This window comes from Mustela putorius, unplaced genomic scaffold, assembly GCF_011764305.1.
Source record: "Mustela putorius furo isolate JIRA1106 unplaced genomic scaffold, ASM1176430v1.1 tig00537295_pilon_pilon_pilon, whole genome shotgun sequence".
Classification (NCBI taxonomy): Eukaryota; Metazoa; Chordata; class Mammalia; order Carnivora; family Mustelidae; genus Mustela; species Mustela putorius.
Genome location: NW_025422433.1, coordinates 30887 through 58174, shown reverse-complemented (window position 1 = coordinate 58174; position 27288 = coordinate 30887). Strand labels below are relative to the sequence as shown.

The window sequence follows — 27288 nt, the reverse complement described above, 5'->3', positions numbered from 1 at the left end:
TCCCGGGGCTCGGCTTGTGGGAGGCGCCCTCGCCTCGGTCCCCCCTCCCCCCGCCCCGTCTTCTCCGCACCCTCCTCCCTCCGCCGGGAGCCTCCCCCGGTCCCCGGCGCCGCCTCCTTCGCTCCCGGCTCCGCTCCCGCGGCCGCCGCCGCCCCGGGAAGGAGAGACCGGGGTGGGGTTTGGGGGAGCGCGAGGGGGGCGAGACCCCGGCCGGGCAGGAACCCGGATTCGCGGGGAGGAGGGCTGGGAGGAGGGGAAGGCTGAGGAGAAAGGCGGGGGAGCGGGAGCGGGAGGAGCGGCCGGGCCTGGGGCCTAGAGGCCGGGGAGCCGGGGAGCCGGGCCGGCGCGCCGAGGTAAGAGCCGGGCCGGGAGCCGGGCTCGCAGAGGGGCGCGCGGGGGAGGGCCGCGCCGGGGCGCGCGGGGCAGCGGCCGGGGCGCGCGGGGACGCGGGGCTCGGAGAGCCGCGGGGGCCGGGGGAGAGGAGGTGGTTAGAGGTGGAGTCCCGGGAGGGTGGGGGGCCGAGGGAGGCCGGAGGAGGGTGGGGACAGGCGCTCTCTCCTCCCCCCCTCCCCGCGCCGGGCTCCGCCCCCGCCTCCTCCGCGGGGCGCGCGTCTGGTCCGCAGGCGGAGCCGGGTCGGAGCCGGGTCGGAGCCGGGTCGGAGCCGGGTCGGAGCCGGGTCGGAGCCCGCGAGGCCGGGCGAGCGAGGCCGGGCGAGCGAGGCCGGGCGGCAGCACCCCACCCCCACCCCCGCGCGCCGGGCTGGGCCGCACCGGCGGAGCTCGGTCCGGTCCTCACGGCCGCCTGTCACTCAGATGCTGCTGCTGCTGCTGCTGCTGCCGCCGCTCTTCCTCCGGCCCCCGGGCGCGAGCGGGGCGCAGACCCCCAACGCCACCTCAGAAGGTGCGCCTTCTCCGGCGACCTCGGGCACCCCCACCGCTCCGCTGTCCTTGCACCCCTTTTCTGGTCCTCGTTACCATCCCGTCAGCCCTACAGAGATAGCATCGCGGCCTGGCCGTCCCGTCCGCCCGGCCCCACGTCAGCACCCTGACCCCCTTCCCCTCACCCCGCCTCCGACCCAGCACCCCTTCTTCTCTGCCCCACGTCACTGCATCCGCCGCCTCTCGGTGACCCTGCGTTGTCTTCTCGACCCCAGCCCTCCTTCCTGCCCACACTGCTGCCGGGGTGGAGGAGAAGCCTCCCTTTACTCTCCTCCTAATTTTCTCAGAAACCCTCCTATAGCCTGTTTGACCAGCTCACCGGCACACTGGACCCTTTCACGAATTCCCAATCTTCCCACTACCCCCAGACAGCGCGCTTCCCTCCTCACCTGTGAGCTCTCATTGGCCTTAGCCCTTGCTCAGGGCTCCCCGTTTAGCCCAGGGTTCTGCACCCATCCCCCGCATCCCCCTGGGGCTCTGGTCTGCCACCTGCCCACCGACCACGCCCTAGGCTCCTGTGCTTCCCGAACCTGACTCTGCCCGCCTCCCACCCCTCTCTGACTCCTGGGACTCACCCCTCAGGTTGCCAGATCATACACCCGCCTTGGGAAGGGGGCATCAGGTACAGGGGCCTGACCCGGGACCAGGTGAAGGCTATCAACTTCCTGCCCGTGGACTATGAGATAGAGTATGTGTGCCGGGGCGAGCGCGAGGTGGTGGGGCCCAAGGTCCGGAAGTGCCTGGCCAACGGCTCCTGGACGGACATGGACACGCCCAGCAGATGCGGTGAGTAGCCTGGGAAAGCCCCTCTTCTCTTCAAGACCCCTCGAACTTAGCATGATTGCTTACAAGTCAGCACTTTAAATCCACTGCAACAAAATCCAGATTTGCTCATGGAGCGGACACGGTGTGAGAAGGACTTTACTATGCGCACTTGGAGGGAGTCAAGTTAGCAGCGCACACCTTTCATTTCATCTCATTCTCCCTGCGTTAGGCCACGGGCCCTCTGATAAAATGCTCATCTTGTGAGTTCTTTTCTTTGAGGAGGATTAGTGGCAGATTGTGCAAAACCACTCAGAATGATTTCGTGGCATTTTTGAATACCTCTGTCTCCAACGCAGAGATCACATACACACAAAGCAAAACCCTGTTTGACATTAGTGTAAGTCACCTATAACAAGGAGGGTATATCTGTGCATCTTAAGTTACATCCATCCGCCAGGGACCCGCCCCCTGCCGGGGACCCGCCCCCTGCCGGGGACCCGCCCCCTGCCGCTGACTTTGGAGAGACCCCTTCTATGTGCTTATAGCTCCATCTCGGGTTCCTACCTCGGAAAGGCTTTTTCCTTTTCCTGTGGGTAATGTGTGGATGCTTCCAGGCTTCAGGCGGGAGTGGAAGCTAGAGAGGCAAGTCCTTTGCACCCCTGATTTCCTGCAGAGGACGACGCTTGAGGCCCCAAGGCCTCATCGGAGGTCCCTCCCTGCTCTTTAAGGGGAAGGAGCCTTCCCCAACGTGCCTCTCTTTCTCATTTTTCGTATCTCTCCACAGTCCGAATCTGCTCCAAGTCCTATTTGGCCCTGGAGAACGGGAAGGTTTTCCTCACGGGTGGGGACCTCCCCGCTCTGGACGGAGCCCGGGTGGATTTCCGATGTGACCCTGACTTCCATCTTGTGGGCAGCTCCAGGAGCGTCTGTAGTCAGGGCCAGTGGAGCACTCCCAAGCCGCAGTGCCAGGGTGAGGGACTGGCCGCCTGCTTGCCGCCGAGGGCGCTTGCGGAGGACGGGAGCAGGGCGGGAAGGGCGGACGGGAAAGGATGGGGAGCTGTGCGAGATGGGGGGCTGTGGGGGACTGGAGGTGAGAACCCAACTCTGCTTCCCCTCCCCTCTGCGGCCCCCTTCTGCAGCCCCAGTGCCCACTTTACCTACACTGGGGCTTCTTTCCTCCATCTCCCTCTTTTCATATCCCCTCCCTGCTCCCAAATCTTCGCATGGTCTCTTCCTTTTTGAGTCTCGCCCTCTATTAACTTTCTTAAGGCTTGAATACTCCAGTTTGCCCTAGCCTCAGCCCCTTTCTCTAAACTTAGAACTTTCTATGCATAACTCTCCTCTACAACGGATTCCTCTCCGCTTGTTATATAACTGGATTATTGTAAAGACTCAGAAATAAATCATATGTCATACTTAGAAAAAATGTTAAGATTGGAAAGAATATCTGGGGTGGAAAATTATCAGGGTAAAAATTAAAAAGACTTAAAATTGGGGGCAGAACGGTCAGAGCACTAAGGACCACCCAGGGATGGGGGAGGGGCAAGGGACAGGCCTTTTCTGGAATTCTCAGACAACCCCCACCATTCCCAAGGGACTCAGTCTTGTGTCCAACCCCTTTTTTGGGCATTTCGTTCTGCAGGATCCCCCCTTTCCTGGGCACCCGGATTCTCCCTGTGTAGTCTTCTCTGAGGGATACAGGCATACCTCATGCTTCCCCCACTCTTGTAGGCTCTTCCAAGGTTCTGAACCTGGCTTTCCTCCCTTAATGTAATTATTCTGCGTGTAGTTTACCGTTCCGTTCCGGAAATTCAGAGCCCCAGCCGGGGGTGGGTTTACCATGAAGCTACTGCGGTTTCAGCGTCAGGGACCCTCATTCACACAGGGTTCTTCTTGTGCTGTAATATAATGTGTTCGCATGGTCATAGCTTTCGTAAGAAATGCAAAAGTAAGATTTTAAAGGCAATGGTTTAAAATCAATTGTATTTGTATTTTTTTCTCTTAAAGAGAGACCCCTGCATTTAATAATATTTAGGCTCCACAAAACCAGGATCTGCCCGTGTCTTAGCTGTTGGCACTCCTGTCTCAAATTCTGTTGTCCTATGAAAAATAAAAGAAGAAAACCGGCAGGTCCTGACCCACAGCCCCACCTTGCTCTTATCCCCAGGCACCCTCCCCTCAGAAACGCAGGCTTCTGCTCTACCCGGTCCTCTCCGGCCTGGACAGGTGTGGGAGGGGGCTGGGGATCTGGCCGGGGAAGCCGGGCGCCAGTGGTAACTCTTCTCTGATCCCCGTCTTTCCTGCTGCCAGTGAATCGAACGCCGCACTCAGGTGAGATCATAAACCCTCATCTCGCGCACTGCAACCCCCTTGCCCCCCACTCTTCACCCTCCATCCCCAGGGGTGCTGCCCCGAGGCTGTGGGGTCTCGTCCTTCTGCCCGCGACCCGCCCCCGTCCCAGTTCGCGGCCGGCCCCTTCTTTCCCTACCTGTTTTCTGCCTCCAGTGCCGGTTTTCTGCGAGGCCGCGGTCCCTCCCAACTCCCCGCTTGGCTGCCCTGCCCCGGGCTCCGCCTCCTCCCAGACTCCGCTCGGGCCAAAGGGCAGAGCCGGGCCGGCGGCGGGGGGCGCGGGCAGACCCCGGCCGCCCCGCGCTACGGTCTCCCCCCGGCCGGGCCCGGCGCTCCCCGCTTCGGCTCCTCCGCACGCCGTCCGCCTTCCCCTTCTCGCAGCGCCCACCCCTTCCCGAGCTCCGTCTCCCCAGCCCCGGGTTCCCGGCCTGCGCCCCATCACTCCCCTTCACGCCACCCCCATCCCACCCAACCGCCTCTCTCCTAAGCCGCTGCCATCGCCCTGTGCCCCGCACCCCCGGCCCGGCGCCCCAGCCGTCCGCACCCCCGACTGAGACGCGCGCCCCGCCGCCGACCTCCGCGTCTCCATCCCGGCGCCCCCGCGCTCCGGCCCTCCCCGCCCTCCCGGCACGCCCCTTCCCCTCTCGGCTCCTCCCCGGCCGCCCCTTAGGTGGGGCCCCCCTTCCCCGTCCGGGCCTCTTCCGCGGGGGGTCGCGTCCTCCGCCCCGCCCCGCCCCGCCCCTCCGCCTGTCGTTCCCACGGCGGCGCGCGCCTCCCTCCCGCCCCTCCCCCCCGCAGCTGCCGCGCGCCGCGCGTGACGTCAGGGCCCCCTCCCCGCCCGCCGTCTCCTCCTCCTCCTCCTCCTCCTCCCCTCGGTCGGTCGGTCAGTCCGCGAGGAGAGTCCGCGGTGGCGGTGGCGGTGGCCGCGGCGGGAGCGGGAGCCGCGGGGGCCCTAGGAAGCCGACCTTCCCCGCTTCCCTGGGGCCCTCGCCCCCTCCTCCCTGCACGAGCCGGGATGGAGGCGCCTCCTCGACACCCCCTCAGCAGCCCTCCCCAGGAAAAGTGTCCCCCCTGAGCTCCTCCCCCTCCCCAGACAGCCCCTCTCCCTCCCGGCCATGGGTCCGGGGGTCCCCGCTCCCCGGGTGCGGTGGCCGCTGCCGCTGCTGGTGGTGATGGCGACGGGGGTGACTCCGGTGTGGGCCTCCCACTCCCCTCATCTCCCGCGGCCTCACCCGCGGGTCCCCCCGCACCCCTCTTCAGAACGGCGCGCAGTGTACATCGGGGCGCTGTTCCCCATGAGCGGGGGCTGGCCCGGGGGCCAGGCCTGCCAGCCCGCGGTGGAGATGGCGCTGGAGGACGTGAACAGCCGCAGGGACATCCTGCCGGACTATGAGCTCAAGCTCATCCACCACGACAGCAAGGTAGCCCCGGACGTGGGAGTGGGCGGGCGGCGGGGGTCTGGGGGGCAGGAGCCGGCCGCGCGCGCGCCTCTGTCCGAGGGACTCGGGATTGCGAAGCGGACCCCTCCCACGTGTGACTAGCGGGAGAGGGGCTGGGGGTGCGCAAGCCTGGGGACAGTCACAGGGGCTTCAGGTTCAAGATGAGGGTCTAGGGGCTTAGGAGGGTGAATCAGGATGTGGGGCAGACCCTTCTGCTCCCCAGGACGCAGGGAAGTGGGGGGAGGGCTGGGGAGACTGGTGGTGGATTTAGGGTACAAGCTGATCTCGGTCGCGGCGAGTCCACTAACCCTGGGATGGGTTCCGGGGATGGAGGAGGTGTCAGGGGTGAGCTGGAGCACGGCTTCCGATTTACCATGGTAACAAGGTAATCTTGGCAGCAGGTTGGGACCGAATAAGGAAAAATTTGAGGGACTCGAGCGCTCTGGTTTATTTGTCACAACAAGCGGTGGGGTAGCTGTGAGCCCTGTCCTGCCGCGGATCCCCAGACTGTGGGATATGTGGCATACCATGTTCTGGAAAAGCGAATGGTCCGGGGCTGGGCAGAGGCACTGGGAGAATGAGCGGATTAGAGGTGCGCGCAGGAGCCCTCCCAGTCGGGTGGGGAAAGGGGGGCGTCTGGACAGAGGCAGGAGAGGGAGCAGGAAAGAATGGCAGTAGGGCAGGGGGCCGATGAGGAGGTGTGGGGCAGAGCTCAGTTCTTGGGCGTTCTGTGGAACTTGGGTCTTAAGTTGAAATCTTCCTTACAGCCTTGTGGCCTCCAAGATGTGAGGAGGAAAGTAGGCTGTAGGGGGAGGGCGGGGGGGGGGGAGGGAAGGGGAGAACATCTGGGTGGGGGGGCACGGCGTGGCCCCATAAGACTCCTTCCCCACCCTGTCCCCTGTGAGGGACTTGGAGTGTGGGGACGGATGTGGCACAGGGGAGGAAGGAGACTTGGGACCTCAAGTTTACCTTCTCTGACGTGCAGCCCCAGCCCTTCACGGGGCGGGAGGTGAGGTTGTGGTCATTTCTCCTGGGTGCACCCAGCATGTGTCCTCATTCTTTCGAGCAGCTGTCTGCATCGAGAAATGGGTTTGTGAGGGAGGAGCGGGCGGAGTGGGGTCGAAGGTGGGGTGCCTGGAGAAAAGAGAGCACACGGACTGTTGGCAGCTTGGAGAGAGGACCTCAACCCCCTCCCGACACTTTGGCAGGGATTTCCAAACTTCCGTGTACACAAGGTTCACCAGAGGCCTGGGTTTAAAACAGATTTGATGAACTCCATGGTCAGGAACGAATCCCAAGAATCTGCATTATTACCATTATTCGTCCTGTCCTGGTATGCCTAAGTAGCTGTCCCCAGGGTCCTTGTCGGCGAGCAGCAGCACCCAGGGAAAAAAATTAGGTGTTGTCGGAGAGGCAGGGAGAGGAGCAGAGGGTCGGGTCTGCTGGAGGTGGGAGCCTGCAGAGAGAAACTAGGAGGGATGGGTGCCAGGGTCAGGAGAGGGGGTCCCAGGGATCCTGGGAGCCCCATAGCCCCGTGTGTGAGCTCTGTGACAGGTGAGTCCCCGGAGGTGCTGGGGAGCAGATGGGGGGCCTGGGAGAAGGGAGATGGAAGAAGCAGGGAGGGAGAGCGGAAAGCAGGCAAACTGGAACGTGTGGTTTCCTGCCCGCAAATCCGGAGGCTTCGCAGAAGACAGAGCGGAGGAGAGGCGGAGAGGAAGTCTCCTGGGGAGGGGGTGAGAATCAGGGAATCTGCAGGGAGGGCCTGAGTGTGGAAGAGAGAGAGTCGGGGAGGAAGGAGCAGAGCCCTGGGTCAGCCTGCGTCCTCGCCCTGTGTGTGTGTTGTGTGTGCTCTTACGTGTCCCTGTTCCCGCCACCCTTTCCCAGGCTGCAGGGGTACTGGGCTAGGATCTGGGGTAACGTGCTAGGGCAGTGTGGGACGGTGGGGTCCAAGAATGGCCGAGATGCTCCGAGAAGCCAGGGGGGAGGGCAGAATCTTCACAAACACCCCTTCGCTGGGGGCCGCAGAGGTTCCTTCCTGCTCTGCCAGCGCCCCTTCTCCAGCTGCCCACGGTGTCTCAAATGTCAGGCCCCAGTGGGAAGTGAGCAGGCTCTAGGGGCCTTCCTTATTCCTGCGTGGCCGTCCCCAGCCCCCTGTGCCGCCTGCCCTGGCTCCCCACGGCCTTCCGTTTCTCCTCGACTTCCTCTGGGGCTCCAGCAGCTTCTGAAATGTCATCCTCCAGCAGGAGGGGAACAGGCAGGGGGACACCACCGGCTCTTCCTCCCCATGTCCCTTCCCTCCTGGCTCTCTGCATTGTTTACTTTCCCCATCTCCCTGCCCCTCCCTCAGGCACCCCTAAAAGCATCTGGTTTGTTGAGAACCTCACGCTGTGTGTTCTCCCCAGGTCTTCCTCCCCTGTTTCTCCCCCACGGCTACCCCCTCCAAAGCGCCTCTTTTTGTAATGGACCCGTCAAATGTCAGGGCCCAGCAGGAGGGGAGGGATAGCCAAGCACGACTCCCTAGTGACCTTGGTCCCTGTTGTCCTCGAGTTTATTTATCACTAGCCTGGAAAAGAGAGGAGCAGGGGACCAACAGGGGCCCACGGAGAGGGGGTTTGCAGAGGCAGACGGAGGGATTTCCATAGCTGGGCTCTGAGGAGGCTGTCTGCGGACTTGGGGGGTTCATTCCTGCAGACTCTTTCCTAAAACTCGCAGACCTTGGGAGCTTAGAAACGTGGGGAAGGGGACACGGTGACCGAGGAAGGGAGGAAAGGTGCTCTTTGCGGTGACCGTGGTGGAGGTGTGCGCAGGAGAGGACGGGCTGAGGGCGCAGGGGAAGACGAGGGGCGGGCTTGGGACGTGAGGGGAGCCCAGAGACTGGACAGGGAGGATAAGAACGTGGTGCTGATGACGGGGGCGGGGGGTACTTGAGAAGGGACTGGATTGCTGGGGACCCCCGACGCTTACCCCCACCCCTTCAGTGTGACCCAGGCCAAGCCACCAAGTACCTGTATGAGCTGCTCTACAATGACCCCATCAAGATCATCCTTATGCCCGGCTGCAGCTCCGTGTCCACGCTCGTGGCCGAGGCTGCCAGGATGTGGAACCTCATTGTGGTAGGCCGGGCTTGGAGGGCTGAGAATGGGGGTTGCCGGTGGGGGGCACTCCCGGGACTCCCAGGCCGTGGCGGCCTCGTCCAGCGGTGGCCCGATGGCCGCAGCTCCCCGCTCTTCCTCAGCAGGACCTGAGCTGCGGGCCTGTGGGCCGTGGGAGCCGCTGCACACAGGGCCGAGGTGGGCGGGAGGCTTGGGGCAGCCAGCAGGGTCACAGAGGAGCTGTGGGCGAGCCTGTCCCGCACCATGTCCCTGTCCTTCAGCTGTCCTACGGCTCCAGCTCCCCGGCCCTGTCCAACCGGCAGCGCTTTCCCACATTCTTTCGAACTCATCCGTCCGCCACGCTGCACAACCCCACGCGCGTGAAGCTCTTTGAGAAGTGGGGCTGGAGGAGGATCGCCACCATCCAGCAGACCACGGAGGTCTTCACCTCGGTGAGCAGGCCTGCGTCGCTAGCCCCGCGCTCGGAGGGGTGGCCAGGGCTCCTCCCGGGCACAAGAGCCTGCTTCTTTCTTCTCGTCTCTTTTCTAATATTTTTCTTTATTTCTTTCACAGAGAGAGAGGGAGAGTGTGTGTGTGCACACGAGCAGGGGGAGGGGCACTGGGAGAGGGAGAGGCAGGCTCGCAGCCGAGCAGGGACCCCGATGCCAGGCTGGATCCTGGGATCGAAACCCGAGCCGAAGCCAGACCCTTAACCGACTGAGCCACCCTGGTGCCCAAAGAACCTGTTTCTTTATCAAAAGCAAACACATTCTGAGTGGTTAAGTGCATGTTCTCTCTGGAGCCAGAGGAATAAACAGAGCTAGGTTTTCAGGATCCTTTCCAAGTTTTTGGTTTTAGGACACGTTTTTCCCTTTGATGCTCCCTTTCCCAGACAGGTAGACCCCAAATGACCCACTTCCATTAAAGTAGGTTCACTCCAAAGTTGATGTAAGAGAGGGAATATAAGATACGAACAAATTCCAGACCCTCGGTGTGTGTGTGAGAGAAAGAGAGAGAGAGAGAGAAGGAACAGTGAGAACAGAAGGGAACAGAGAAGGAGGCAGAGAACGGAAAAGGGAAGGGGGCGGAGAGACAGGAGGCGCGGGAGCGGGAGAGGAAATGCAGGGCTGGGCGCCGGAGAAGACAGTCCGGTCCTCTCACGTCTCCCCGTCTTCGGACACCCCACCCTCCTTACATTCAGTGTGAGGGAGCTGCAGCTGCACCCCCTGGAAGCCTCCCCAGTCCCTCTGCGATTCAGGGCGTCCTTCTCTGACGCCTCTGTCCGCGCTTCTGGCCCTTGAGCGGAGACCGTGCTGTGCGCACCAGACCGGTCGCGCTCACCCTGCGTCTTCTCTCCTTTCCCTGCCCTCGCTGCCTGGTGGGCGTGGGGTGAGTGGCGCCACTTCCCGGGACACAGACCCACAGGAGGGGCTCCCGCGCCTTCCTGGGTTGAGTCTGGGTCCCGAGGCCGCAGACCCTGCCCTGGCCGCCCTCCCCGGCCCGGGGACAGGCGTGCCGGGAGCACGGTTCAGAGCTGCCCCTCCTCCTGCTCGTGCAGTCCCCACCATGCTCTCTGCTCTTGACCCCACTGCACGCCCCACATCTTCTGCATTTCCTGCTCATTCCCACCCAAGACTCTGGACGACCTCGAGGAGCGAGTGAAGGAAGCTGGAATCGAGATCACTTTCCGCCAGAGCTTCTTTTCCGACCCGGCTGTGCCCGTCAAGAACCTGAAGGTGTGCTGCTTGGGAGCGGGGGGCTCTGCCCGTGGAGGGGCCAGGTGGGGGGCATGGAGGGGGATCGGAGAGGAGAACCAGGCAGGGGCACGTGGGTTTCGTTTGTTTTTTGTTTTTCTGTGTCCTGCTATAATTAGAATATAACATCGTATAAGCTTGAGGTGTGCGAAGCGTTGGTGGGTGAGTTTTCATGTACACACATGCACAGAGTGCGGCCGTGCGTCCTGGGAGGAGTCGCACTGTGCCTTGTGTGCAGTCACACATCGCACACGGGGGACGGACGGCGCCGCGTAAGCCGACCGTTGGCGGGACGCATGGGTGTGCGGCAGTGCGGTTGTGGGACTGCCACCCTTGCGTGCGCCGGCAGTTCCGGTTCTGGCACATTTCTACTCTTCGTCCACTTGGCACTTGCCCAGCACCCCGTGAGCAGACCCTGCACTGAGCTCTCCGGGGCAGGGAATCCAAGGGGTGGAAGTGCTTGGGAGTTTCCGGGCGGCTCTTCGGAGCTGTTTCTCTCTCTCTGTAGCGCCAGGATGCCCGAATCATCGTGGGACTTTTCTATGAGACCGAAGCCCGGAAAGTGTTTTGTGAGGTAGAGTTGGCCTCCGGAGCGGGAGGGGCCTGGGTGGGCTCTGCCCCGGGCTGTCTGATGGGGTCTCTCTGCTCGGGTCGGTAGCCGGCGGTCGGAGGCAATGGTCAGTATGACGTCCCTGTCTCTCGGCTCCGACTCCGTCTCTTGGCTTCTCGCACCCAGCAGGTTCTCCGGATCTCCGTTTCCTCCCCCTTAGTGTTCCCCAGGATCCCCCGGACCCCATCTTTCCTGACTGGCTGGGGAGGAGCTTAGAAGGAGGAGTCCCCGAGCGGCTCCTACGCCCGCCAGGACTTGTAGAGTCCTCTCTGCAGTTCCCTGCTTTCTGATTCCCGAGAGGCTGGATCGCGTCAAGGGGATTAGGCCAGAAGGAGCCCCAGAGCCCCAGCCCTGCTCGTTCTCTGCACCCAGGTGTACAAGGAGCGGCTCTTCGGGAAGAAGTACGTCTGGTTCCTCATCGGGTGGTACGCTGACAACTGGTTCAAGATCTACGATCCGTCCATCAACTGCACAGTGGATGAGATGACCCAGGCCGTGGAAGGCCACATCACCACCGAGATCGTCATGCTGAACCCTGCCAACACTCGCAGCATCTCCAACATGGTGAGCGTGGGGGCGGGGCGCCTCGTGGGGGCGGGGCGGGAGTGGACCGCACAGGCCCAGGAGGGCACGCGGGCTTGTCTGCACCGCGCTTCCTGCGGCTTCCACCTCGGCTCTGACTTCCTTGAGCAGGAATGACAGAGAGAGGGTCGGGAGTGGTGTGTGTGCGAGGCCCCTGATGAGAGGAAGGGCTGTTACCGTGGCAACGAGGAGCGGTTGGAGAGAAGTCAAAGGAGGGAGAGGCGTTGGCGACAACACAGACGCGTGTGCACGCACACCTTGACACGAGGGCTGTTCCCGAGCAGGGGTGCAGACGCTTGTGTGCACGCGCACCTTGACACGAGGGCTGTTCCCGAGCAGGAATGCGGTTTGTTTTCTCAGGGACTTCCGCGTCCTTTGCAGTTGCTTAATCCTCACTCCTGACTGATACTCAATTAGCTTGGCTCCCGATGTTTTTTTTAATGATCCTTTTTTAGAATTTTAAATGTACAAGGGACTTTTGAAATCCGTTTGTTCCCGGGAGCTGATTGGTGACAGGTCTGGGGCTAGCAGCCACGTCGTCTGATCCGGGAAGGCCGGGCAGCTGGCAGGCGAGGGGCACGAGTGAGCGCGGCACGCAGCTGAGGCTCTGTTCTGCTCAGGGTTCTGGCTGGCGGAAGACGGGGATCTTGGGCAAGCTGAGGAGGCAGCCTCCGTGTCTGCATATTTTCGCCAGGGGTACCCCAGGCCTGTAAGACCTGTTTTGGGAAGCACACTAGGGGCGAGTTCATGGTTGTAAAGCCCCAAATAGACCATGTTGAAAACAGAGGTGTCGTCATAATTGCTTTTGCGCAGTAACCCAGGAATCAGGGACCTGGTTTTTGTGACCTCCTGGCCAAGCTGGCTGGGGGTTTCTCGTGTCCATTCTACGGACCAGGAAACTGATGCAGAGAGGTTGAGGGACTTGGCACAGGCTCCGAAACTGCTGAGTGGGGAAGCCAGAACTGACCCCGTTTGAGTCTAACTCCAAACCCCTCTGCCATGTTGCTGCCATGGGGCATCCGGAAGCCCGACAGAAGAGCCTGTGCCTTTGCCGGCGACACTGTCTGGCAGGCGGCAGCTCCTGAGCCAGGGAAGAAGACACTCAGGCCGTCTGTCCTCATGGTGGGCTGTGTCCGCAGACTCTGATTGTGGACACTGTCCTGGGGAGTTCTGAGGGACTTCATGTTTCAGGTGTCGTGGTTGAAACATAGCCTGGAAGATTCTGGAGGGTCACTTCCCTGTAGAGCACCTGAGAAGTGAGTCATCTGGGAGACCTTCAGAAGTAAAGGAGCTGGCCCCAAAGCCGAGAGGCTTATCGGCACCCCGAGCCCGGGATCTGCCCCACAGCAGGGAGCTAAAGGAGCCCCTGGCAGGGAGCAGGGACCGGGGGAGGGGTGTGGATGGACGTCTGGGCTCTGGAGCTGACTGCGCTGGAGGGTCGTCTTTCTGGCTCTGGGTCTATAGAGAAACGTGGTGCCTTTGGGGCCTTTGGGGCCCTAGAGCTTCTAGGGACAGCAGGTCTGTGTGGTCGCTGGAAGTGCCTCCTGGGAGAGCGAGGATTTTCCAGGGGGCAGAGCAGTCGTAAGGACTGAGCAGGAAAGAGATGGTGGATGCATCACGCAGGCCCAGGAGAGGGAGATGAGAAGCTAGGGCTGGACCTGGGACCCAGAGCGACGCAGACTGGGTCTGGAAGAGAAGCAGAGCTGCTGTCGCTTTATTTGGGCCCTCGTGCTCCGACATTACTGGCCTGGAGGGTGGGTGAGGACAGATTACTGGGCTCTTCCTTCACAAGTCCTGATGCGGGGGGTCTGGGCCTTTCCAGCAGGTTCCCTAGGGCTGTTGATGCTGCTGATCTGAGACCACATTTTGAGAACTGTTGGCTGGAGCAATGTCCAGAGACAGTTTGGTCGTCACAACCGGCGTCTAGCGGGTGAAGGGGCATGCTTCCCGGCAGCCTGTAATGCAGAGGTCCGTGCCCCACAGCAAGGCGTTCTCCTGATCCGAATGTCAGTCGTGCAGGGGTGGAGAAACCCTGGCTTAGAAAGGAGCCCGGCGTGGGAGATTGGGTTGCAGTGGTTTTGGGGACCCATGATGGCTCTGGGCTAGAGGGGCAGCTAGGAGGTGGCCTTACCTGGAGATGACATTCTCTTCCAGTTCTCACAGGTTGGGGCAGAGGTCCCGTCAGATCTTGGTACAGTCTGAAATCAGAAGCTGCCTCAGGATGTATACTCGAGGTCAAGGTCAGGCACCCGTCACAGACACAGCCGGCAGGGGCGACAGAAAATGAGGGTCATAATGCTGCCCTTGATTACTTACTGATTTCTGTGGGTTGTGGAAGTTTCGCTGTTTACTTTTTCTGGAGCTGCTTTGCCATGTTTCCACCTGGAAATTTGCAGTGGTGTCTTTGCTGGCCCGAGGGGGAACGATTTTGGGGGTAAGCATGTTTGTCAGGCAGCCTGGAGCCGGGGAAGAGTCGAAGGTCTGGGTGGGGAGAGCACTGTGCAGGCTGCGTGAGTCCCTTTCCATCGGAGGTTCTCGTGGCCCGGCGTGGACGTCGACCTGGAGATGGGACAGACTCGTGACCACTCGGAAGGCGGCCGCGGCCAGCGGCCAAGCAGGCGCTCTTGGGCAGGGAGGCAGTCAGCGTGCCGCGGCGACGCGAGGGTCCTGGGAAGATTGAAGGCACAGAGGCCGGGCTGCATGGGCTTGAGTTCCAGCCCTGCCACGCACGGGCACTCCCGGCAAGCTAAACTCTATGTGCCTGTTTCTATCTACGAATACCTTGAAACATGGAAAAATGCCTGGAACATTGTAAGGAAATATAAATGTTAGGTCTTCTTCTTATTTTTATTTTTTTGAAAAAGATTTTATTTATTTATTTGACAGAGACACAGGGAGAGAGAGACCACAAGCAGCGGGAGTGGGAGAGGGAGAAGCAGGCTTCCCACTGAGCAGGGAGCCCGAGGTGGGGCTCCATCCCAGGACCCCAGGATCATGACCTGAGCCAAAGGCAGATGCCTAACGACTGAGCCACCCAGGTGCCCCCTATTATTATTATTATTATAATTAAGACTGCTCTGTGTAGGCAATGATGGTCTTAATGAAACATTTCAAGAGGGGCACCTGGGGGGCTCAGTCAGTTAAGCATCTGCCTTTGGCTCAGGCTGTGATCCCAGGGGTTGGGCTTCCTGCTCCGTGAGAAGCTGCTGCTTCCTCTCCTCTTCCCCTGCCTGGGTTTCCTCTCTCCCTGTGTCTGTCTCTGTCGTCAAAGAAATAAGTAAAATCTTTATTTATTTTAATTTTAATTTTTTAAAAGATTTTTATTTCTTTATCTGACATAGACAGAGATCACAAGTAGTCGGAGAGGCAGGCAGAGAGAGAGGAGGAAGCAGGCTCCCCGCTGAGCAGAGAGCCCGATGCGGGACTCGATCCCAGGACCCTGAGATCATGACCTGAGCCGAAGGCAGAGGCTTAACCCACTGAGCCACCCAGGTGCCCCAATAAATAAAATCTTAAAAAAACCCAAAGAAACGTTTCAGTGGAAGAATTAAGAGGACTTGCTGAGTCCAAGCCTTCAGTCTCCTGTACTGGGAAGTGTTGGGGAGTGAGGTAAAGTGGACCTCGTCTTAGACATTTTAAATTTTGGATTATTGATCTTAGAGCTCCAGTTGGATGAGATGCCGAGCTGGACTGTAGGTCTGAGCACATGACGGACATGAGGCTGAGGGCAGGGAGACTTGCAAAGACAAACCGCGACTTGACTTTATACCCAGCGTTTTCTCTATGTTGTGGTTTTCCGTAGCAGCTCTTCGAGGTGCAGTGTCGTCCCCATTCTAAAGCTGAATGACCACCCAGTGCAGGTTCCTAACTCGTTTGAGGTCCCTCAGCAGGCGGGTGGATGGGTTGGACCTGAGATCCATCCGTGCATCTGTTTATCTGCCCCATGGACATTTTTAAAACTTTTTCAGAGCGGTCAGAGTCTGCAGCAGAACTGAGCAGAGGGCGCTCCGGGACCGCACACTTGGACGGCATCCGCCGTCGGCAGCACTGCCCTCAGAGTGCTCCCACCCGGAGTGCGTGGTCTGGGCGGTGCCTTCCGTGCGGGAGACAGGTGCGCGGTCCCACGGACCACCGCACACGCCACACACAGTAGCTCCCTGCCGCGATGCCGCAGGCGTGATGCAGTGGGTGTGGTCGGTCTGGGGCCAGGCACGGTGCCGGGAGCAGAGGTGTGCAGGAGCAGAGGTGTGCAGGAGCACGGGCCGTGGTCCTGGCCTCCCGCTTGTGGAGCTGCGGATGTGGTCGGTCCTGGGCTGGTTTTCCAAGGCTGTTTCCGCACGGTCTGTGCCTTGCCCTCCCCTGTGCCGTGTCTTCAGAAAGTTCAGTAGAGAGACAAGTGGGCAGGGCATGGGGAACAGATTTTTTTGTATTCTTCATGTGCTCCCCCCTTCCTTAGAGGGTGAGGCTGTTGGTATATCCCAGATCTCGCCCTGTCTGTTACGGCTGCCTTGCCGAGAGGGGGCCGCCGAGCCTTTCCTTGTGTGGCTTCTGGGAGGTCAGAAAGGCCCGGTGTGTTTTTCTCCATTGCACAGTGAACATTTCCAAACCCTTGAGCAATTTACCTGTGGTTTTTAGCCAAACGAGGTCATTGCCACGTATAGAAATTCAGGTCTCTTGACCCATTTCATGGGAGAGTTACAGGAGCTGTCCTTGTCTTCAGCTTTCTTGGAGAACAAAGATAGGGGGTGGGGAGGGTGGGCAGGGCCTGAACACCAGCTTTCAATCATGTGAAGAGTGCCTCTGGGGCCCCATCTCCTGAGAACCCTCCAGGGCCTGGGAGCTGAAAGCAGGGGAGAGCACTCAGGGAGGTAGTGCGCTGCTTGGGTCCGGCGAGGGAGGCTCTGCGGGGGCCCCTCTAGGCTGCTGTAGAATCGCAGGGGCTGTGAGGTGCTGGGTCCGGCCCACGGAGAACGTCTGAGCCCCGGGGGGACGTCGCCATGCAGGCCCACCTCTCCTCTCTTCTGCCGTCTGTTGTGCAGTGTCCACTCCTTACAACTTTGGCTCCAGCTCTGGACCAGCGGCTGTGTGCCGAGGCTCCTGGGCCACCTCACCCCAGCTCCAGTCCAGGCCCTCCAGGTCCAGCTTTCAAAGTTCCGTGTGCTCCCTCCGATGGCACAACTCCAACCGTCTGTTGGATTACAGGGCTGCAGCCGGGTGGGGAGTGTGCCCCGCGCCCCCGCCAACCGTGCGCCCCATCCTTCCCTCCGCAGACGTCCCAGGAGTTTGTGGAGAAACTGACCAAGAGGCTCAAGAGACACCCCGAGGAGACGGGTGGCTTCCAGGAGGCGCCGCTGGCCTACGACGCCATCTGGGCCTTGGCGCTGGCCCTGAACAAGACGTCCGGTGGGGGCGGCCGCTCCGGCGTGCGCCTGGAAGACTTCAACTACAACAACCAGACCATTACCGACCAGATCTACCGGGCGATGAACTCCTCGTCCTTCGAGGGCGTCTCTGTGAGTGGCGGCGGTCTCCCCGACGCTCCCCTGCGCTCCCCCGAGAGGGCGCACACTCTCCTTTCCTGTGCTCGCGTTAACCTGCGGGATCGGTCTCAGACCCCCAGGCCAGAAAAACCCGCAGGAGTCAAGAGGGGAAGATGCTGTATTCCATTTCTTTCAGCTTCTCCCTCATGGATTTTCAGTCCAGATATTCATGAGTCAGATGGGAATCACAGGATTTTAAAGGAGACAGTCTGAGCGGTCACCTGTCCCTCTCCAAGCGGGGAGAACAGCGGGGTGCCACACCTGGGTCCCACAGCCAGAGGCCGGGGCTCCTGGGGCTCTGTCCGGGGACGCTTCCCACTCAAATCCCATGGGGGAAGCTTCTTTTCCAAAGAAAGAGTGTTTCTAAAATCTAGGGTATGGGCATCTGGGGTATGTCCTATATGCAGGCAAATTCCATAAATAGAATTCATTCAGAGGCTCAGTGACATCAAACACATAAGGATCCAGAGAGGCCCTGAGCTCTCTCCTGGCTCCCGCTTTTATCACCTTTGCCGCCTCCGCATGTTCCCGCACGCAGGGTCACGTGGTGTTTGATGCCAGCGGCTCCCGGATGGCCTGGACCCTCATCGAGCAGCTGCAGGGTGAGTTCAGGAGTGTGGGGGCCCATGGGGTCCGGCGGTGCAGGGTGAGCGCAGGGGTGCGTGGGGCCCGCAGGGTTGGGCGGTGCAGGGTGAGCGCAGCGGGGCGGGCTGAGGTCTGGTGGCCCCGCCCGAGGACGGAGATCGGGAGGGTGGCTTGTGCGTGCCCATCTGCCCTTCTCTTTGAACGGGTTCGTCAAGTGTTTACCTAATAAGAAGAGTGAAAAGCTCAGTGGGGGTGGGGGGTGCCCAGGACTGGGAAGGGGCAGACACACTGCCTTCCTCCAGGGGCTTCCCTTGTCATTTCGGAAATTTCCCTTTGGGGGCCTGGCTCTGAGGGGCTAACCCCTGTCAGGTGCAGCCTGCGGACTCCAGGCGAGCGGCGTCTGGCAGAGCTGCTATTTTTAGAGGAAACCTACTGCATTTCCTTGCTGTCTAAGCAAGCTTTTCTGATTCTCGGGTCTCCTGTGTAGTCTGGCTTTTCTCACTTGTATCTCCTTAAACGTCAGCACACACGTGCCTGCCGAGCCTCTGCCGGTCGGACTGTCCCCACGCCTCCCGGAGCGTGCCCTCTCCTTCTCCCCGCTCCCAGCGGTCCGCAGAGCCTCCTTGTGGCCCAAACCCCAGGGCTGTGGGTTGGCTTCTGAGGGAAAAGTTCTGGAACAGGAATTCTTAGGGATGGCTGAACTACCCCCCACCTCATGGCTCTAAGAGGCAGATGCAACTTTCCAAGGAATTAGAACTCAAGCCAACAGAAGAGAAATTTCTAAAATTAAAATGAAAGCCATGGGGAAAATAGATCCTGTGATTCTGTCTGTCATGAGAGGGAGAATCAGCAGAGATGTCGCAGGCTTCCGAAGCCAGAATCGAAGTGCGAGACGATCGGCGGGAGAGGCGTGAGGCTGAGCAGTGGCGTCTCCCCAGAGGCCTCGAACCCCCGAGGTGCTGTCACACACCCATGAGCCTTGGCAGACACCTTGCATTGCCCGTCAGCCAGGTGGCTGACTCGAGAGCCCTCCTGTCCTCCCAGGGACCCCTCGGGGGCTCAGACGCAAGCAGGGAGAGTGACTTGAGGGGAGTGAGAAGCTCGGGCCTGGGCTGGGCTCTTCAGCTTTCCGTTGTCTCCCGCCCAGGGGGCAGCTACAAGAAGATCGGCTACTATGACAGCACCAAGGACGATCTTTCCTGGTCCAAAACGGACAAGTGGATCGGTAAGCGGGTCCTGTCAGTATTCTCCTTCGGTGCCTCTGAGCAAGACCAGGTGTTGTGCACGTGAACGAAGCTGGGGTGGCAGGTGCCATGCGCTGGAAACGTGCCAAGGAGATGGGCTGGGGTTCGGGTTAAGACGTTGGTGGGGTATGTTTTTGAAGAGGGAGCGATGCACTAGCAAAAGTAATGTGCCGCTCAGGTACTAGGATCAGAGATGCGGGCGCATAGTGGGTGGCTGGGAAACCCCGTTTGGGTCTCCCACATGTTCTGGTACCTTGATCTATCTGGACCAGCTACTGGAGCTTGGAGTCGCCTCTTCATCCTTCTCAGGAAACTAGTTGCTTAAATTACAGGAGAGGTTGCAAAACCTCCTGGAGTGTCTTCCCCTCGAATGTGCTTTTTAAAGAGGCAAAGTAAAAGCAAGTGTTGCTCATGAGCTTCGCGGGCCAAACGACCGGCAGCGGGAAGGACACTCCTGTGGACAGGAGGAAGGACCTGCCGCTGAATCGGGCCGGGCGCGTCAGGGACGGAGCCAGCTGCCGGCTGCCCTACCCGACTGGAAGCTGGTAGCTGCTGGCACTGCTGGAGTTCGGACATATTTTTTTATAATTTGAATTTAGGACAGTATTCTCTACTGCTATAAATGCTGCATGGCCTAAATTATGCTTCTCTTTTTAAAGCTAAGCAAATTGAAATGAGGTTTTTTTTTTTTTTTTGCTGTGAACTCGTTGACAAATCTGAGTTTCCTCTTGAGAATCACTAGAAGACACTGTTGGGAACATCACCCTGCCGGGGTTGAAGCTCCCAGGTCGGGTTGTCTTCCTGGGGTCCGGAGGCCAGGCAGGGTACTTCGAAGTCTTAGCTTTATGATTGCACAACCGTCGTCTGCAGCTTTGGGGATCTGAGTGCGAGAGATTCACGGGTGTCACCTCTCGGCCGTTCCCTTCTTTCTCTCCCAGTTCCTTTGGGTCGAAAAGACACAAATCACAGAACAGACACTATCAGAAACACCCCAGCTTTGGTGACACATCTTGGCCCCCAGCTCCATTCCCACCTCTCCCTTCCGACTGCTTCCTGAGACCCCGCCACCCCGGGCTGGGCAGCATTGCTCCGCAGCACCCCCACTCAGCATTAAGGGCAGCGAGGGCCCCACGTCCTCAGGGCTAGAGACAGGTGTCCCTTGCCCCTTCCTCTGCCTCATCTTCATGTCCTTGTCCCCTCCCCTTACTTCCTAGTGTCATGCAGGAGAGACCCCCCAGCTGACCAGACCCCTCCCCAGGGCCACGCAGGAGGGGCCCCCAGCTGACCAGACCCCTCCCCAGGGCCACGCAGGAGGGGCCCCCAGCTGACCAGACCCCTCCCCCAGGGCCACACAGGAGGGGTCCCCAGCTGACTAGACCCCCTCTTATCCGTAATGCCATGCAGGAGGGGCCCCCCCGGCTGACCAGACCCTTGTCATCAAGACATTCCGCTTCATGTCCCAGAAACTCTTCATCTCGGTCTCTGTGCTGTCCAGCCTGGGCATCGTCCTGGCTGTGGTGTGTCTGTCGTTTAATATCTACAACTCTCACGTCCGGTAAGTTTACTTTCGGACGCTGTCCTCCTGCTCTCTGCCCTCGGAGACTGTGAGCATGCCCCCGTGTGACTGCCACGTCGTGGGGGGGCGAGGCGTCCACTCTGGCCTGTGCCTTTCCAGTGACCGTGACCACCAAAGGGGGAAACCAGACACATCCCAGCTCCAGAGCAGCTCACCCACAACTACCAAGTTCTTGGGGGACACCACGGGGGCTCTGCTCCATGTGTGCAGGTGCGGGTGCTGGGAGACTCCAGCCTGCCCCCGCTGGGCCCTGGCCCAGGCTGCACCGGCTGGGGCAGGCCCCATGGCTCTGGAGAGCAGGGCCTCCCAGAAGAAGAGGTTAATTCTGCTCCTCGCCCTCCTCCTCTCCCGCCTCTGCCCTAGTTACATCCAGAACTCCCAGCCCAACTTGAACAATCTGACTGCTGTGGGCTGCTCCCTGGCGCTGGCGGCTGTCTTCCCCCTCGGGCTGGATGGTTACCACATCGGGAGAAGCCAGTTCCCCTTCGTCTGCCAGGTGAGGAGGAGGCGGGCAGACTCGCCGTGGACCCTGGCTTTCCCCGCTTGGGAGCCGCTCCTGGAGGCGCCGGGCGCGGCCTTTCCCAGACTGTCCCTGCTCCCCCAGTCTCTGTGGGCTGTCTCCCTTCTTCCCACCCTCCAGACCTTGCTGCTGGGTGGCTCTAGCCAGTTCCAAGGTTGCCATGGCCTGCCTCATGGAGGGGGGCGCTCGGGCGCGGGAAGGGTCTGCACAAAGAACCCTTCAATACTGGCATCTTGGCTGCGGGCTGAGGACGGAGCCCAGGAACTGTGCACTCCTGGGGGAAGGGCAGAGGCAGGGACTGGACCTGACAGCGGGGGCGGGAATGAGGTGCATGCTTGGTTTTGGGGTGTGGGAGGTCCAGGGGCTCTGGGAAAGGCTGGCTTCTGTGGCCACACGTGTGCAGCTCTCTTATGCTGGTGGGACACAGCCCCTGTCCCTGCCCGTCTGTACTCCTCCATCCTGGGCCCTCTCCTGACCGTTCAGCTGGGCACGTGGTGTTGGCACACACAAGCGCACTTCCCCAGAGGCTGTCGCCCCCAGGGAAATGAGTGGGCAGCGGGAGTGGGCACACTGACCTCCGGGGTGTGTGAGAGGTCTGTGCAGCAGAGGCGGGCCGCTGGGGACCGGCTCCGGAGTAGCTGGGCCGGCACTGGAGTGTCAAGGATGTGCGGGCCTTCCTCAGCGGGAGGCACGGGGGGTCACTCAGGTGGCCTGCGGGGGTCGAACGCCAGTAGATGAGGTGAGCCGTCGGCGAGGCCACAGCCTGGTGGGAGGAAAGGGCGAGGAGCCGGCCGGCAGGGGCTGTGTGGTGGAGGGTGTGCCGCCACACCGCCGCCCCGGGCCAGGGGGATTCCGCAGGAGCTGTCGCAGGCAGGCCCTGCCGGCAGAGGAGGGGGTGGGTGGAAGGAAGCTGCTGGAGGCAGACCCACTCGCCGGCCCCGCGTGCACCCCCGTGGCGCCTGACTGCACCGCTTTGCGCACGGTTGTGCCCTGCTCCCTCTCCTGTCCTAGGCGCGCCTCTGGCTCCTGGGTCTGGGCTTTAGTCTGGGCTACGGCTCCATGTTCACCAAGATCTGGTGGGTCCACACGGTCTTCACGAAGAAGGAGGAGAAGAAGGAGTGGAGGAAGGTGAGCTGCTGCTGCTCCTCGGCCCGCAGGCCCCTGGCTCTCGGGGCTCAGAGGGTTCCCGACCTGCCGGTGCTCTGTGTCCACCCAGACCCTGGAGCCCTGGAAGCTGTACGCCACCGTGGGCCTGCTGGTGGGCATGGACGTCCTCACTCTCGCCATCTGGCAGATCGTGGACCCCCTGCACCGGACCATCGAGGTACCCGTTGAGAGGAGGCCCTGGGGGCCGGGGCCTCTGCACGCTGGGGACCCAGGAGGAGAGCCGCCTCCCCGTGCCCTGAGGAGGCCCAGTGCGGGTGGGGAGGCAGGGGGTGGGGATCCCGGAAGGATGCGCAGACGTCCCAGGCCTCATGGAAAGCCAGGAACACGCCCTTCCCAGGTTCTCGTGAAAGCCCTCCCGGGCCTAGAGTGGGGCCTGGCTCCTGTGCTGAGGGCCGCCTGGGAAAGAGGAGGCCGAGCTGGGCATCAGGACTGAGCAGAGGTGGGGCAGGGAGCGTGACCGGGGTCTCCCCGGGGTCCCGTTTCTCCCTTAGACTTTCGCCAAGGAGGAGCCGAAGGAAGACATCGACGTGTCCATCCTGCCGCAGCTGGAGCACTGCAGCTCCAGGAAGATGAACACGTGGCTCGGTGCGCGGCCGGGGGAGGGCCGGCGCCGGAGGGCCCGCGGGAGGAGGGCGGCCTTGCCCCGATCCTTTCTGGAAGGGAGGGAGAGCCGGTCTTCTTCCGTGAGGAGCTGGGGGGCGTAAAGCAGGCTTGGGGCAGAGCTGGGGGCAGAGTGGCCCGTGGGGACTGCCTGACCCCATCCGTCTGGCCGGCTCCCTAGAGTGCGAGCAGGACGGGGAGGCCCGGGGAGGCCTGCACACCGGTGCGGGGTCGGAAAGGGCATGGCCGCCCTCAGCCGGGAGGGGGAGGGCCGGGGCGTGGCACGGCCGTCGCCAGCTCTCCGCAGCTGTCTTCCTCCGTCCCATGAGGAAGCCGGGACCACGGGACAAGTTGCGGGGACAGACGGAGACAGGTGTGCTAGGTCAGGGGGCCGATTGGAAAGGAGCCCCTTCACCCGTGGAGCTCGAAGCTGGAGCAGCAGTGGGTGGCGGGCCTGGAGGGCCCGGGGCTGAGTGGACGCCTGGAGGTCTTGTCGCCAAGCGGCCGTCGCCTCCGCCCCAGGCATCTTCTACGGCTCCAAGGGGCTGCTGCTGCTGCTCGGCATTTTCCTTGCGTACGAGACCAAGAGCGTGTCTACGGAGAAGATCAACGACCACCGGGCTGTGGGCATGGCCATCTACAACGTGGCGGTGAGCCTGGAGCCCTGGTGCTGACCCCAGGGCCACTGGGGAGGAGTCGAGGCTGGGACCCGTGGGCGGGAGTCTGAAGAAGCCTCTTAGTGCCGCGGGTCTGTAAAGCTCTGCCTGGTGGGTAAAGCCCTGCACAGACACTTAACAGCTCTGCCCGGGGCACACGAAGCAGACATTACCGCCCCCGCACAGGTGAGGAAGCAGAGTGGGGAGGTGAGATGCCGTGTCCCCGGCTCCCAGGCTGGAATCCGAGTCCGCTTCCGGCCAGAGTGCCCGGACGCTCAGCGCTCAGGGACTCCGCTTGGGCCGGTGCGAGGATCCCAGCACAGGGGCTGACCTGGAGCGGGACGTGGTCTGGGATTCTTCCCGCTCTGGAGTTGAGGGTGGCCTGGGGTCTGGAGCCTTTAGTGATGGGAAGTTCCCCCAGGACCTGTCCTCATGGGCTCCCTCCTGGGGGAGGAAAGCCTGGAGGCCCCCAACACAGTGCACCCGCAGGTCCTGTGCCTCATCACTGCCCCGGTCACCATGATCCTGTCCAGCCAGCAGGACGCAGCCTTCGCCTTCGCGTCCCTTGCCATAGTGTTCTCCTCCTACATCACTCTGGTCGTGCTCTTCGTGCCCAAGGTGAGGCGGTGCCCGCTTCCGTCCCCGCAGCCCAGCCCTGCTTCCTGGGAGCCTCTCCTGCTCCTGCCCTCGGGAGGGGCCCCACGGGCCTCGCCACCGGCTGGTCCCGCTCCCCCATCTCATGTGCAGTCCTCGGCCCCCAGATGCGCAGGCTGATCACCCGGGGCGAGTGGCAGTCGGAGGCGCAGGACACCATGAAGACAGGCTCCTCCACCAACAACAACGAGGAGGAAAAGTCCCGGCTGTTGGAGAAGGAGAACCGGGAGCTGGAGAAGATCATTGCTGAGGTGTGGGGGCGCTGGGGGCGCTGGGGGGTGTGGGGCGCCGGCACAAATCTGTGGGCATGGGCCTCTCCCCCCTCCCCTGCCTCCCACTCCTCATTGCCCTGGTCCCTCCTCACCTGATGCCTCTCTTTGCTGCATCGTTCCTGGTGCCTCATGTTGACGTCTGCTGTCCGTGCTGGCGGCCCTCCCCCGTCCCCGCTCACACCCCACATTCTTCTCTGCGAGCCCTTCCTCACTTCCCCTTCATCCAACCTCTCCCGATCTCTCTTCCTGCAGAAAGAGGAGCGAGTCTCCGAGCTGCGCCATCAGCTTCGGTCTCGGCAGCAGCTGCGCCCCCGGCGCCACCCCTCGACGCCCCCAGACCCCTCGGGGGGCCTGCCCAGGGGGCCCCATGAGCCCCCGGACAGGCTCAGCTGTGACGGGAGCCGGGTTCATTTGCTGTACAAGTGAGGGCCCCGGGGACCGGGGAGGGGCTGGGAGGAAGGCCTCCTCTGTGGGTCTGGGATCGGCTGGGTCCCCAGGACTGCAGACCCGGCGCGTTTGCTCTCCGCGCTTGCAGTTTTCCGACCGCCGCGCTGGCCGGTTTGTGCCTGGCTGCAGCTTCCTGCCCCGCCGCACCGCGCCCCTTCCCCTCCTGCCCGTGCCCGCCGCAGCCTGGTCTCCTGCCTCCCGCCCACCCTTCCCGCTCTGCCAGCTTCGTCCCCCTGGAGGTGCCCGCCTCCGCCCCGTGCGTGCTCACACTTCCCGACACACACGCGCGTGTGCATGCGTGCTCACACGTGCCTCTCCCTCTGGCGCGCACGTGTGTGCCCTGTCCTCGCCTCCCTCCTGCGCTCCGGGCCCCTGCGCCCGTTGTGTGCCGAGCGGAGGCCTTCCCCACCAGCGCACATCCGTGTTTCCCCCTGCGTTCCCCCGTGTGTGCTCATGGAACCCAGGTACCCTGCCTTTGCACCTTAAGACCATTGTGTCCTCCTAGCAGAGCCCGAGGCGCGCACGCTCCACGTCCTTACGCACTCTCCGCAGCTCACACCCTCCCGTGCTTTCTGCTTGAACCCCCACCCCACCGTCGTGCTCATGTCCACGCTATGTCCACGCTCTGCGTCCTTCCCAGGGCTGCTCCCTTTGGTTTTGTGTTTTTCTGGGGGTACTTGAGGGAGAAGGAATGGGGGCAAGCTTGGGGAGCTGCTTCCAGCAGACAGTTGGTGAGAATCCCAACCACAGGAAGGCTCCCCAACCCCGATGGCTGGCAGGGACAGACGGAGCCACCGGGCAGGAGGGGGCATCCCTTCCATGCCAAGGCGTCTCTTGGGGAGGGATCTCCCCCAGTCTCAATAAACCAGTGAACCGTGTGACTCAGCGGCTCGTCCCTTACTGTGAGCAGACTGGGCTTCTGTCCAAGGAGGGAGGCTCGGGGGTCTCTATGTTAGGGAAAAGGCCCTGGGGTACAGGGGTTCAAAGAGGCATTGCGTTGGTCCACTGAGGGCCTCGCAGGGCCACGCAGGACAGGGTTAGGCTGAAACAAGTGAGGGACAGCATTAGAGCTTCCAAGTGTGGGGTCCGCTGGCCCGGGTCAGTCACCACCGCGTGGGAGTAAGTTCTGGATCTCTGATCTCCGTGGCCTCATTTGTGAAGATAACAGTGGACATCCGCTCATCACAGCCACGCCAGGTGCGAGGACTGGTGCTCCGACTGTCCTTGACCCGGGAGTATGTTCGGCCGTGCTGGCCCCGTCACTACTCCTGCTGAATGAGCCCTCTGACGGGGCAGGGGGGGGCACTTCCTGGGGGACCTGAGCATGTGGCTGCTCAGACGTGAGGACCCTCCCTCCTAAGAACCAAGAACAACAGGAAAATGGCTGCTGCTGGGGACAGTGGAGAGATGGCCCTTGGGACAGCCCCAAGCGCTCCCGGCCTGCAAAGTCTTTGGGAGAGCTGAGCAGCTGGGAAGGAAGTTACTGTCCTAGGCGAGAATATTCTGAGTGGTCCGCGAAGGAAGGAAGCGTGCTGAGGCTCTTAGAGAGCTTGTGTCCTCGCAGAGAAGGGTGCTCGGCTCCTGGACTTCCCTCTTTCTCTTCGGCACTGTGTTTTGTTTTGTTTTGTTTTGTTTTCCCTTAAGCTATTCTCCCATTTTTGCAAAGAGCTGAAGGGTTGGGTGGGTCCTGCCATTTCGTCAGCCTGTTCAGGAGGCAGTTTCTGAAGTTCCGCAGACCTCGTGCAGAGGAGGCACCAGACCTGAGCTGGAAAACCAGTGGGCCGGGACTCTCTGGCTGAGGCTGACCGGACGTAGTATGAGTTCCCCTCTTCCCGTGTGTCTGTTCTCAAGAGGCCTGTGGAGTAGGTAAGCCTGCCGACTGGAAAGTGAACCATGGGCTTCAGAACTGCCCCATGGTGGATGCGAGAAGACCAGAACTATAGCCTCCGGCTCTCTTTGTACTTCGTTGGGTGTACATTGCATGGGATCAGAAGTCCTGCTGTGACCCGGGGAGCCGGACTCCTCTGCAAGCAGGAGTCGGGAACCACTGGCAGAGGCCCCAGGGGGCGGGCGGTGGTGAGAGCAGCACCCGGCCACCCTCCCTCCCTACCTCTGTTCCGAGGGGACTCAGCCGCCGGCAGGCTTCAGCCAGTTTTCTGACTGCTGAGCCCACCGGAGTGCGTGTGTGGGGGGCGGGGGCCACCCGGAGCCTGTCTGCCTACTCGGTCACTAACAGCATTTCGGAGCACTCTGTGCTGCCTTGGTTTTGTTGTCTTCTCAATAAGCGAGTTTTGACTGGGGATGCTGCTAGGGCAGCTGCTCCTCTGGGCTTCATGGGACGCCGTTTCTCCATGTGGGAAGACAGGAAGTGTGCAAGCAGGTCAAGTTCAGAAACAAAGTAGGTGCATGAAAAAGTGCTCCACATCACTCAGCATCAGGGAAATACAACTCAAAACCACAATGAGATACTACTTCACCCCAGTCAGAATGGCTAAAA

At 61.4% G+C, this 27288-nt stretch overlaps 1 protein-coding gene and 1 long non-coding RNA gene across 3 annotated transcripts; one reads left to right on the top strand and one right to left on the bottom strand.

Annotated features, from left to right (window-relative positions):
- The first annotated feature begins 294 nt into the window (after window positions 1–294).
- On the top strand, window positions 295–25672 carry GABBR1 (gamma-aminobutyric acid type B receptor subunit 1). 2 transcript variants are annotated; one of them, XM_045073932.1, is made up of 23 exons: window positions 295–353; window positions 814–901; window positions 1522–1725; window positions 2489–2674; window positions 4015–4035; window positions 5314–5474; window positions 8471–8605; window positions 8866–9036; window positions 10219–10320; window positions 10847–10912; window positions 11321–11512; window positions 16801–17043; window positions 17609–17672; window positions 18803–18880; window positions 20304–20454; window positions 20839–20971; window positions 22007–22123; window positions 22212–22319; window positions 22654–22747; window positions 23285–23412; window positions 23908–24036; window positions 24180–24323; window positions 24597–25672. In XM_045073932.1, the coding sequence occupies exons 2-23, from the start codon at window positions 814–816 to the stop codon at window positions 24768–24770; spliced, it is 2889 nt and encodes a 962-aa protein (XP_044929867.1). In that variant the 5' UTR covers window positions 295–353; the 3' UTR covers window positions 24771–25672. The 2 variants fall into 2 exon arrangements, with proteins under 2 accessions (XP_044929867.1, XP_044929868.1); XM_045073933.1 differs by lacking the exon at window positions 2489–2674.
- Window positions 3671–4789, bottom strand: LOC123390243. The gene is made up of 2 exons (XR_006604891.1): window positions 3908–4789; window positions 3671–3804 (listed from the first exon to the last, which is right to left on the bottom strand). It is a non-coding gene; the product is annotated as an uncharacterized LOC123390243 (long non-coding RNA).
- Window positions 25673–27288: the final 1616 nt, after the last annotated feature.

What these genes read in the sequence shown, in the direction of transcription:
- GABBR1 (XM_045073932.1), top strand. Translation starts at nt 814, where the DNA reads ATGCTGCTGCTGCTGCTGCTGCTGCCGCCGCTCTTCCTCCGGCCCCCG. An exon ending in CAAAACGGACAAGTGGATCG is followed by an intron (nt 18,881 to 20,303) that starts GTAAGCGGGTCC and finishes AATGCCATGCAG; the next exon opens with GAGGGGCCCCCCCGGCTGAC. An exon ending in AGAAGAAGGAGTGGAGGAAG is followed by an intron (nt 22,124 to 22,211) that starts GTGAGCTGCTGC and finishes GTGTCCACCCAG; the next exon opens with ACCCTGGAGCCCTGGAAGCT.